General features: G+C 46.5%; 1 protein-coding gene across 1 annotated transcript in view; it reads left to right on the top strand.

Annotated features, from left to right (window-relative positions):
* The window catches only part of SLC24A3 (solute carrier family 24 member 3), a 471,543-nt gene extending 460,251 nt beyond the window's left edge, over positions 1 to 11,292 (top strand). The window contains exons 16-17 of the mRNA XM_004433710.3: positions 5,959 to 6,024; positions 9,398 to 11,292. Of these exons, the coding sequence (XP_004433767.2) occupies positions 5,959 to 6,024; positions 9,398 to 9,547 (216 nt within the window). The 3' untranslated portion in view covers positions 9,548 to 11,292. The remainder of the gene's footprint in view (positions 1 to 5,958; positions 6,025 to 9,397) is intronic.
* Positions 11,293 to 12,233: the final 941 nt, after the last annotated feature.

A 12,233-nucleotide genomic window follows, 5' to 3' on the forward strand; every position in this document is an offset into this window, starting at 1 on the left:
TGCATGCTCTCAGACAGGCATTGCCATGGAGATGTTCTGCATTTACAGTTAGTGGGCTGTGCATCTGTGAGGCAGGGAGCAGGGAAACAATTGTTTGGATCAACACTGTGCACTGTGCACTGGGCACGATTGAAGCTCAAAGGCTTTTCAAAGGTAGTCCAGAGATGAGAAGGGTCTGTGCTATTTTCTGGCTTGGCACGCTCCAAGAAACTAGTTTTGGATTTTCTACCTTCAGGGAAACTTTTTGGGATGATGGAAATGTTTTATATTCCCGTTGAGATGTGGGTTATATGGGCACATGCATTTATCAAAACCTATCCAATAGTACACTTGAGATCTGTGCATTTTACTGTATGCAAATTATGCTTCAATTTTTAAAAAAATTTTTGGTGCTCTCTTACTTCGTTGCTTAAAAAGATCAGCTTGGGGCCAACCCAGTGGCTTAGTGGTTGAGTTCGCGCGCTCTGCTTTGGTGGCCCGGGGTTTGCAGGTTCGGATCCCGGGTGCGGACCTACGCACCACTTATCAAGCCATTGTGGCAGATGTCCCACATATAAAGTAGAGGAAAGTGGGCACAGATGTTAGCTCAGGGCCAATCTTCCTCAGTAAAAACAGGAGGATTGGCAATAGATGTCAGCTCAGGGCTAATCTTCCTCACCAAAAAAACATCAGCTTAGAGGGCCAACCCAGTGGTGTAGTGGTTAAGTTCATGAGCTCCCCTTCGGTGGCCCAGGATTCGCAGGTTCGGATCCTGGGCACAGACCTACAAACCACTAATCAAGCCACGCTGAGGCGGCATCCCATGTACAAAAACATAGAGGAAGATGGACATGGATGTTAGCTCAGGACCAATCTTCCTCACACACACACAAAAAAGATCAGCTTGGAGCCAGCCCTGATGGCCTAGTGGTTAAAGTTCAGCGCGCTCCACCTCGGCGGCCTGGGTTCAGTTCCCAGGCGCGGAACTACACCACTCATCTGTCAGTAGCCATGCTATGGCAGCAGCTCGCATACAAGAATTAGAAGGACTTGCAATTAGAATATACAACTATGTACTGGGACTTTGGGAAGGAAAAGAAACCAAAAAAAAAAAAGAGGAAGATTGGCAACAGATGTTAGCTCAGGGTGAATATTTCCCAGCAAAATAATAATAATAATAATAATTAAAAAAAATAGATCAGCTTAAAGCCAAACCTCACTGTGGTCAGTCTCCCCACCCAGCTCTCACTGCCTCCAAGACACACACACACACACACACACACACACACACACACACGCACGTACTTGCACATGCATGCCCAGCATCCCAGCACATGCTCATTAAAATGTACAGTTTGTGGAGCCAGGGGGAAGTTAGCTGGGGAGGTCAGAACAGAACCCAGGCAAAGTCAGGAAGAGATCAGGCTCAGATGGATGATAGGGCCAGCAAGGGCCCAGTGAACTTGGAAGAGGTGTAAGGACTTAGGGAAGGATGGACAGAGTAGAGATCCGAAGGAGGTGAGTGTCCCATCTGCCTAGACTGAAGGGGAGACAGAGGTGTGCTAAGGCTGGAAAGGTGACTCCTCCAGTTTGGAGAGGGTTCCCAGTGCCCAGCTACAGAGAGGGGAATGATAGGATGTGAGAGAGTGCATTTGAGGGCCTCAGTGGAGTCCCTGGCTATCTTCAGGAGGGACCATTGTAGGTCTCTTTTCATTTTGTTCGTGAATTGTAAAATCAATACATACCTATAGCCACAAATTGAAAGCAGCCAGATGTCCGTCAACAGATCAATAATTAAACAAACCGTGGTATGTTTATGTTTTATAAAAAGAAATGAGCTCTTGACGCAATGAAAAACACAAAGGAATCATAAAAAATTATGCCAAGTCAAAGAATCCTGGCTTTTATGCACACTATAGGATTCCGTTTATATGAAGTTTCTACGACAGGCTAAACCAACCTGTGGAGGAGAAGCTTAGAGCAGTGACTGCCTTGGGTGAGACTGACAGGGACCCTGGGCACATGAGAACTTTCTGGGGGATGGATGTGCTCTGTGTCATGGCTACAGTTTGGGTTACAGTACCAGGGTATGCATTTCTCAAAACACATTGAATGGTGCAATTATGATTTTTGCATTTCACCATATGGAAATCACATCTAAAAATAAAAAACCTGTGAACTACACTGAATCCTATTTAATGAGAGGCCAGCTGAAGTGTTGGGGTGAGGTGTACTAGTATCCGCTGCTTATGTTGAAGATCATTAAAAAATAAGAGGGTATAATTCTTTCAACTTTTCAGAATGCTTGAAAACTTTCATAATAAAATGTTGGGTGAGAAAAAATGGTATACACACATAAAAAAGTGGGGAAGGGAGACAGGGAACGTTGGGCAGGGATTGCATTGCTTCTGGAACATCATCCAGGAGTGGCACCCAGGGTCTCTCGGCTTCCATCCTCTCTCTGACCAGTCCAACCTGCCCCACAGAAACACTGTTTCTGTAGTTTTTGTAAACCACATGCAAAAGGCTACCTCAAGGGCATTCGTTATCCATTCATCGATTACTTATGTATTAAGCACAGGGTCTCTGCTCAGCCCTGTGCCAGGAGGAGGATAAAGTCAGATGTGGCCCCCGGCCTCGTGATGTTTGTCATCTACTGAGGCATTGATCAGAGAGCTGCCGGGCGATGAGTTTATAAAAGCAGCATCCAAGTACCAGGGAGGTGGGCCGAGACAGCTCAGGAGTGGGAGGAGAACAATGGCCCAGACTTATTGAGAACTTACTATACACTGGATCCTGCTGAAGCTTAACGTGGATGAATTCAGTGAATTCTCACAACCACCCCGTAAGGTGGGAACTGTGTTATCCCCATTTTACACATCAGAAAATTGAGGTTTGGGGAAATTGCTTGTCCATGATTATACAGCAAGCAAGTGACCAAGCAGGGATTCAGAACCCAGGAAGCTGGGTGTGGAGCCCGTGCCCTAAACCAGGGTTCAGCAAACTTTTTCCAGAAAGAGCCAGAGAGGAAATATTTTGTGTTGTGGGCCATACAGTCTCAGTCAAACTACTTGACTCTGCCATTGTAGCATTGAAGCAGCTGTAGACAATCTGTAAATGAATGTGCTGAGTTTCAATAAAAATTCATTTACAAAAACAGGCGATGGGCCATATTTGGCCCATGGGCCATAGTTTGCCAGCTCCTGCCCCAAACGACCCATAATCTCCAGTGGCTAGGGAGGCATTCAGGTTGGACCAGAGGCAACCAAAGGAACCCTAATTCCTGACTGTCATGTCTGTGTGGAAGTTTGGGGTCAGACAGCGAGGAATCAGTACAGGCTTCAAGAGCCCAGGTCTCTAATTCACAATGAAAAAAACAAAAATACTCCCTGGGTGCATGTGGTAGTCCATTACCAAAGGAAGCTGCAGAGAAAAAGGTGAAAAAGTGGAAAATACTCAAAAAAAACATGAAAGTTAGTTGTCTTCAGTCTTCAGAGCCAGATTTAGAATTTCAGCAGCATCATTCTTTGAGAGTTTATGTGAATGTAGGAAGAGTAAGGTTCCAAGGCTTTAGTTTAACGTGAGTCATTTTGAAAGGCTTGGCCAAAGAGAGGTTTCCTGCTTGGAGCTCTGCTCTCTCTGGCTGTGGTTTCTCAAGGGCAGGAAGTCACTTTACTCAGTTCTTGTTGCTGACAAGAATTCAACCCTGGAGCTCAGAGGGTGTGACTTGGGCCGGGGATGCGTTGGCCGCACTGTTAGAAGAATTCATGCAGTGTTGAAAATTAAGAACTCAAAAGGGTTTCTGAGTGTGTGTTCACAGTTTCCAGGTCGACCCAAGGACTGTGTGATTGAGGACAGCCCAGCAGGCTCTTCCTTGCTCTGCACGGGGGCCGCCATCTTGCTCTGAGGAGCCCCACGTTCTCCCCTTCAACACTGGCCTTGGTACACTTGGAATTGTCATAGAATCAGTGCGGACAGAATACTTTATACACAGAATACTATACAGAAGATCTTTCAGTATAGTGCATTTGTGATGTATTCCTGGGTATTGGCCTCTTTACACAACACGGCTGATGAGGAAATCTATCCACAGCCAGTCTGAGGGTCTGTAAGAAGCTAAGCCACCAGCTGGACTGGGCTGAGGCCGATCTCCCATTTTTCCACACTGAATTAATTGGGTCAACCCATTGCTTTAGTGTCACAGAGATATGATTTGAGTCCTTTATTCTTAGGAAGGCATTTGGCCATTGGGAATAATTTCTCAGCTGGAGTCCAGCAAATGGCTGGCTCATGAGGATTGTGTAGGCAGGGGAGGGAGTCCAGCCCATTCCCTTTGTGACAGAACATTGCTTAGTGAGATGTATTACTATTTTGCTTCAGGGTGCCCACAGAAAGGGTTGGCTATTTAGGGCACACAGTGTTCTGTAACCAAAAGATGAACTGAGCACACCCACCTATGGAGACACCCACATGTTTCCAAACCCACACCCAGGGGGTGAACTGGTAAAAGGGCAGCAAGAGGTACCTTGAACCTTGTCAGAGGGACCCAAAACCACTCCTGCTAATAATCACTACTTCATTCTCCAGTGAAAACAATCAACGTGCCTCACATTCCTTTCTGTGAACACGGGTGACCATTTGACTCACAGCAGGACAGTGTACTCTGGTGGGGGGACTGTGGTCCCCAAACCTGGATGCACATAAGAGTTTCCAAGAGAACTGGTGAAAACTGAATGTCAAAGTTCCATCCCCAGAACCCTTGGAGATCAGAAGTGGATTTAACCTTAGTACTTTCTCTAAGTCAGTGATTCTTAAACTTTCTTGTGCATCAGAATCACCTGGAGGGGTTTTAAAATACAGATTGACAGGCCCCCATCCCCAGAATTTCTGATACAGGAGATCTGAGTAGGGCCTGAGGTTCTGCATTTCTAACAAGCCCTCACGTGATGCTGCTGTTGCTGGTCCAGGGACCATACTTTGAGAACAGCTGCTCTAAGGCGTACCTCCTATTTGAGGGCAGCTGGCCTCAGGCCCTAGGTCAAAGCAGAAGGGGCATCCTCTCTCCATTATGGAAGAAACTCTATGATCTTTGTTGACCAGGTCAGCCCCTTAATATTCTCTACCTGCTCTGTCCGGTACTGTAGCCACTAATCACATATGGCTCTTTAAATGTAAATTTGAATTAATTAAAGATAAGATTAAAAATTTTGTTCCTCAGTTGCATGAGCCCCCTTTCAAGTGCTCAACAGCCCCATGTGCCTAATGGCTGCCATATGGTACAGCACAGATGTAGGACATTCCCATCATTGCAGAAAGTTCTACTGGACAGTAGTGTTCTATCAGAATTCCAAAAATTGTTTCTCTCTTTCCAATATTTGGCTTTTAACTCCACTGTATTATTGTGAAAAACAAACAAAACAAAATCCTTTTACAAACATCAGAAACAGAATGTTAACTCTTTCCTCTTCTTTGCTTGCTCAGGATAGCAACCCTCATCCACCACTTCCCATCAAGTTTAGGGGAAGGTCACAGACATTTTAATGCAAAAGAAATAAAAAGCTTAGTAATATTTTTCAAAATATTGCTCTCATCTCCTGTGTTAGGAAATTTACCCTAAAAGACATACGTCAAGAAAGCAAAAGCCCCCTGGAGGTCAGGTTCACGGGGAAGCACTGTGGGCAACAAGAATCGGGCGACACATAATGGAGAATTCAAGTGGCCGTGAGGCAGTCCAGTGGGCACGGCTGCTGGAGGGAAGGAAGGGATTGGGCTGAGAGCAGACGAGACAAGGACGGACCCTAGGTGTCCTAGGAAAGCGCACGTCCCTACTGCAGGCTGCAGAGCATGGCTGCTGAGGCTGCCTTCTGTTTTCCATCCTAGAGGAGAGATTTGGACTCACTGCTGCTCGGAGTTGCTTCAGTGCCTGCACTAAGCAGATGCCTTTTCAGAAGGCTAACTCTGTTTCCTCCTTTCTTACAGATTCGGCTGAACAGCAGGGGACTTATCTACTCCGTGGGCTTGCTCTTGGCCTCCGTCTTTGTCACAGTAGGTTTGCAGCTCTCTCCCTGCTCTTGAGTTCCCAGGTTCTCCCTGCCCTTGGGTTCTTTGGCTACAGCATTTGTTTGGACACCAGGTGGGTTTGGCCTCCTGCTAGATGGGGACAGTCAGCCTCCAGCTGTCCCATCATGCTCGTGGCTGTTTCCTCTAGAGGTGGATCCTTTCAACCCGCTAGAAAGCATTCTCCCTTTCTGAAAGGAGCCAGCCTCCTCTCAGAAGTGTGGCCCTGTCTCATGTCAAGCACAAACTGTTTTATCAAAAGCAAAGAGGAGATCCCACTTTTTCTGCAAGATTAGTCACAGAAGGGTAGATTCCAACTAATTGACTATTCAAGGTTACCAAACATCTCCTAAATCCATGAATTTGACCAATACTCAGAGAATAAGAATATATTTTATTGATGGTGCACTTTTATGCCATTCTACTTTCTTAGCCATTACATCCATTTGTATAATTTAATGTTCCAACTAAACTGACACATTTGATGGGAACAAATTTGCACCAACCTGTGGACTGACCCACATGAAGTATCTATTAACATACAAGTATGCTGTTGAATTCTCACATTAATAAACATTGAGATGCAATATGTTTTTCCCAGAAATTTTCGAGTAAATATTCGTTGAATTACACCTGGTATGTTAATGTACATATGCTAGAGAATGGGAATTCAGAAGGGCAGGCAGGAAGTAGGAGAGGTAATTTCTGGGATCAAGATATGGGTCAAATGTTAAGGTTTTACCAAAGACAATACTGCCTCACACAAAAGTGAAAATCGACGTAATTCATTCTTTCGTAGTTTAGAAGGTTCCTTAGGTCTGGTATGACTTAAGGTTATGCTACATGTAGCCACACATTGTGCTTAATGCTTTGCATATACTTTTCCATTTGGAACTTACCATACCCCCATGAGGTAGTCACTAATATCAACCCCGTCATACAATGAACACCTGAAGCTGTAGAGAAGTTGACACCAAATGAATGGACGAGCAAGCCGCCTAACATCAGAGTACATGCTCGAAGCTATAGTTGTACAGTCTATAGGAGAGCAGGCTAACCACTGCCAGGGCTCTTGGTGGCAGGTTGAAGAGAAGTAGGTTTGGGGAAGAAGAGCAATTTCAAATGTCTTAAGTTTGCAGTGCCTATTTGATGTCCAAGGGGAGAGGTCAAGAAAGCCATTGGAAAAATGAGTCTGAGTTCAGAAGAAATGTCCCTGCTGGAGATACCATAAGGCAGATGGTACTTAAAGCAGTGCAACTGGATGTGATCATCAGGGGACTGAATGTGGACAGAAGAGGGAAGAGGCCCAAGGCTGAGTCTTGGTGCACTCCCACAGTTAGAGGTCAGCACGATGAGGAGAAAACACCAAAAGAAGCAGAATGAGTAGTCGGAGGGGTAGAGGAAAACAGGACAGCATGCATCCAGAAGCCGAGTGGAGAAGGTGCTTCAAGGTGGGGAATGATCGGCTCTGTGAGGGAGATGAGTCCTGAGGGCTGGCCATCAGGGTTAGAAGTGCAAATTCATCGGTGCTATTGACAAGGACGGTTTTTTGCAGCGATGGGGCAGAAAGATGAGTAGAATAAGTTAACAGAGAATGGAAGGAGAGAAATTGGAGACAGCTGGTATTTGCAACTCTTTCAAGTTATCTTTCCTTAAAGAAAGGAGAGAAATGGAAATCCAGCAAAAGCATAGTTGTTTTTTAAGATGAGAACGATGGCAGCGTTCTTGTATGCCAATTGGGATAATCCAGGGGTGGGGTGGGGAGATGGAGATAAAAGAGGGGGCAGTTGCTGGAACCATGTCTTTAAGCCATAGGAGGTGGGACCTCGTTCACACGTGGAGGAGTTGGCCTTGCACTGGGCAGGGATGGTGGGTCCTCACTAACAGGAGTGAAGGTGGGCAGGTAGGTGGTGGGAGCTCTGTGAAATGGGAACAAGGTCTCAAACTGAGAGTGAGGATAGAGAAGCGAGTGGTGGGGGTTTGAGGAGAGAGGAGAAATAGCAGTCTATGAAAGGGAGAGATAGTGGACTAGGGAAATGGGGGATGACTGTCGTAAAGCATCAATGGCCACTTAAGTTTTGTGGTCTTAAATTTAAAGTGAGACCGGTCAGCATGGCCAAGTGTTCGCCATGGTCTTGGTCAGCTGCGTGGAAGCAGCCTGGAGTAGATGGAAGCTTGGCTTGAACCAAAGGAGTGTGGCTTAGCCAGTAAGGACAACAAAGCGAGAAAGAGGCCACGCAATGGGGGGAATGCCCAGGAGTGATCCCAGCCATTGCTGGTGGAATTTAAGCAGGTGTAGGAGGGAAGGAGGGGGCGAAGGGAAGGTGGGTGAAGTGCAGTGAAACCGTGGTGGTACCACTGAATGCTGGGTTGTGGGAGTCTGCAGAGTTGTAGGAGTTGGGGTACCAGATGGAGTAAACGGGAAAGATGATTGTGGTCAGAGAGTGGGATGTTTGACACTGAGACAACGGAGCCGTTTCTGTTCTTGGCAATAGCAAGATCTAGGCTGTGGGGCTGTCCAATAGAACTTTTCACAGTGGCAGAAATGGTCCTTACCTGCGCTGGACAGTAGCCACTGGCCACGTGTGCCTATTGAGACTTGAAATGTGGCTAGTACAACTGAGGAACGGAGATTTTAATTGCATTTCATTTCATTGAAATTTGGGTGACCACATGTGGCTAGTGGGTATAGCACAGGTCTAGGGTGTGGCCATGGGAGGGAGCGGCTTAGAGAGGATAGAGAACAAGGTGTCAGGAAGATCCTGTCAGGAGACAGTGAAATCGCTAAGAAGGACGACAGGAGTGCCAGAGATAGGAGTGGCAGTGAGCTGGGACTTAGGGCTCTGAGGAATCGGGGACGAGACCAGGTTTCCAGAATAGACTGCAACCAGGAGAGACAGAGCGTGACAGCTGAAAGACTCTAGATTCCAAGCTCGGTGTTTTTTGAGAAGAGAGAAGGAAAATGGTGTGGAAGCAGCAACAAGGAGCAAGGGAGACAACTTACTGGCCTCCAGACACAGGATGGGAAGAGATGCGACCACCACCTGCGAGATCCCAGGGTCTGCTTGGGGCAAGAGGTGAAGAGTCAGCACAGGGGATGCCAGCACAGAGAGATGCAGGGCTGGTGTCCAGGGGAGGAGCGTTGGCCACAGGACTATGTTTATTACTCCCATCATTTTTACGTTTTAAAGTTATTTTCCCACAACCAGTTCTGATTTCCCCTTTCTTGAATTTGATGTTCTTACCTTCCGCAGTGTGAGAGACGGACTTGGTGGGCTCAGAGAGAAGCGCCGCCCTGCCGAGGGCCCTCCGGCGGCACGGCCTCCTCCCAGTGCCCTCTGACCCGCTCTGTGTGTTGCAGGTGTTCGGCGTTCACCTGAACAAGTGGCAGCTGGACAGGAAGCTGGGGTGCGGGTGCCTGTTCCTGTACGGCGTGTTCCTGTGCTTCTCCATCATGACGGAGTTCAACGTGTTCACTTTTGTGAACTTGCCGATGTGCGGGGACCACTGACCCGCCGGGCCGCCTGCCGAGGCTCGGTTCCTTCTTTTCTGTGCAATACAAGACCCGGCCGCACCTCGAGTCACGCGGGCCCCGGGGCCAGGGCGTCCGTCTCTCCCGCGCTGTTCACAGGCCGCCGCTCCTGCCTCGGTGGCCAGGCTGTCCCTCGTCCTTCCCTCGCTCCCCCTCCTCCCTGGGTCCTACTTGCCATCCAGCCCCTCTCGCCCACCCTTTCGTGCCTCCTCCACGTGAAGACTTCCGACATCCATGTGAATTTTCCAGCTCCATTTTTGAACAGTGACTGATATTCTAGAAAAACTGGCTGCTAACTGGCCCAAGCCAGGCAAAATTTACTACAATCCCTCCTTTTTTAAGTTATTGGATGGAAGACTAACCTAATTTATGACCTGAGACTGTCGAAGGAATAGAGAGGAAAGGGTACATTGATTATAGGGAGTGTTTGGGATTTTGTTATATTTTGAGGTGATTCCTAGGTTACTGGGTTTGGGGGGTTGTTTCACTTTGGGGGGCTCCCTATTTTATTCCTTTTCTTCCAGAGATTGAGAGCTTCTCTTGCCTCTTCTTTCACTGGGCTCTGGATTAGTGGATGATCCACGGGTTGCCCCTGCCGTGTCTTATGGGATCGAATCCCAGGCACGTTGGAGTGTGCATGGATTTAGTGCTTACTAGAGGAACAGAGGGGCGAGGCCATGGGGAACAGATGCATGACATTTCATACCCAAGGATGCCTCCCTAAAGTCCTGTAGGCATTTCGTAGGGGGCACAAAGTTTTCGAGGAAGAAGACAGCTTTCCCACATGTCCATTATGACCATCACTTTCTCATTAGGTTCTTTCTAGTCTCTTAAGCAATAGTTCCAGCCTGCCTGAAGCCTTTGACGAGGGGCCCTGGTTAAACTATCCATCCATGAGGTGCCAGGCAGGCAGCGGCAGAAGTTTCCCGACCTGAGAGTCCCTGAGATGTGCTCGGGTTGCTTGGTACTTGGGGTGACAGGGAGTGACTCAGAGGCCACCACTGCTTTTCGTGCAGGAGTTACAGACACTGGTTTTTTGGAAAATGGAGAAAAGCGCACTTTGCACAGACGTCGTCAATTAAGTCCTGATTTGCCACTCGGTATTTTCTACACTGGACCCTGACAGCTGGCTCTTGGGCCCGCGTCCTTCCTCACAGGGTGGGACGCCACCACCAAGCTGCCCCAGCTCCACCTCTCCCCTCCTGGAGGGATGGCAAGGGAAGGAGAAAATGAGAACTGACACCTTTGAAACCGCAGAATGTGTTCAATGCAGACTCACTCAAGGGCATAAGTTATTGTGAATGTCATCGCCAATCACTGCTCAACAGCTCTGCTAGATTTTTGTATGATGCTGAATTATTATGCAGACGAATAATTCCACCAAGTTGAGACCCACCCATGCTTGTTACACTTGTATTTATTGAAACTGTGGATTCTTGCCCGTGCTGCCCCTTGTATTTACTTTAAGCACTGATCACTTATCATTCATTCGGTATGGTTTTTCCCATCCCTTATACACATTCTGGTATGAATTGTAAAAATAGCCTGCTACAAATCGGTTGAATGTTTCTGTCGATGGTGCAAACCGAGGCCAGCATTAGCCGACGGGGCACCTGCCCGACGGAGGAACGGGAGAGGAAGTCACCAATTTGGGCTCTCAGAGCTAAGACACACTTATTGATTCTGTTGCACATTTTGCACTGGTTTATGGCGATTGTTTTCTTGGACGGATATAAAATAAACTTCTCTGTTCTGTATCCTTCCCTGAGCAGAGCGCATTACTTTCTCCCCTGGAGTATTGCCCGTTTGACATTGAGGAGTATGCACGGAAGGCAAAAAGATCGCAGTTGCCATGTGGCCACGTATTTGCCCTTCTGCAGTTTCTGGGTTAACTCACCTGGAAAGCTGGCAGATGTCTGGCAGATTGCAACTAGGAGGTGGCAAATCATGGGTCCCCTCCGAATCTTGAAGAGACTTTGGATCTGTCGTCCCATAGAATATATGTGACGTTGTGTTAGGAATTCTTTCTTTCAGCTGGATGTGAAAGAAAGAGCATTCCAGCACTGATGATGATGTTCAGCAGTGCTCAAGTTCACCATCCTGTCTGATTTTGCTAGTTTTCAGTTGTGAAAATTCAGACTTCCCCAGAGCCGATTCATTAAAAGTGACAGTAATACATAGTTGTAATAAGGCATATTTTTATCCCGCATGATTCTCAAGAATAATTGCCCAGATCTAAAAATAGACCAAGATTAGTGAGCAAGCCAGGTTTCCCCTTGAACTTTTTTCAACATAATTCATTTCTAGGAATCAGGATAAAAATAGCTACTAATTCACAGTACCAACTTTTATTTAACTATTTAAAAAATATATTCCCAGGTGGCAGAAAAAATATTAGGTACTTAGCTTTAAGTGTTTACATATAAAAATATTTTACTACTATATTTGTTCATTTTATAAATATACCCTGGACACAGGACATGTATTTTCATTATGCTGATTGGTGGGTACAAAGCATAAGATACTTTTACATTAAATATTTTGTTATACTAATCTTAGTTTTACTCTTAGTCTTAAGCAAAGACATTTGATCCAAAGCTTGACTTTTTTTAACACATTTTCTGTGAAATCTTTAAAAACCATAGTTCCATGCTAAATTTCTCAA

The sequence above is a fragment of the Ceratotherium simum genome, chromosome 21 (genome assembly GCF_057802395.1).
Source record: "Ceratotherium simum simum isolate JZ-2026a chromosome 21, ASM5780239v1, whole genome shotgun sequence".
Taxonomy (NCBI): Eukaryota; Metazoa; Chordata; class Mammalia; order Perissodactyla; family Rhinocerotidae; genus Ceratotherium; species Ceratotherium simum.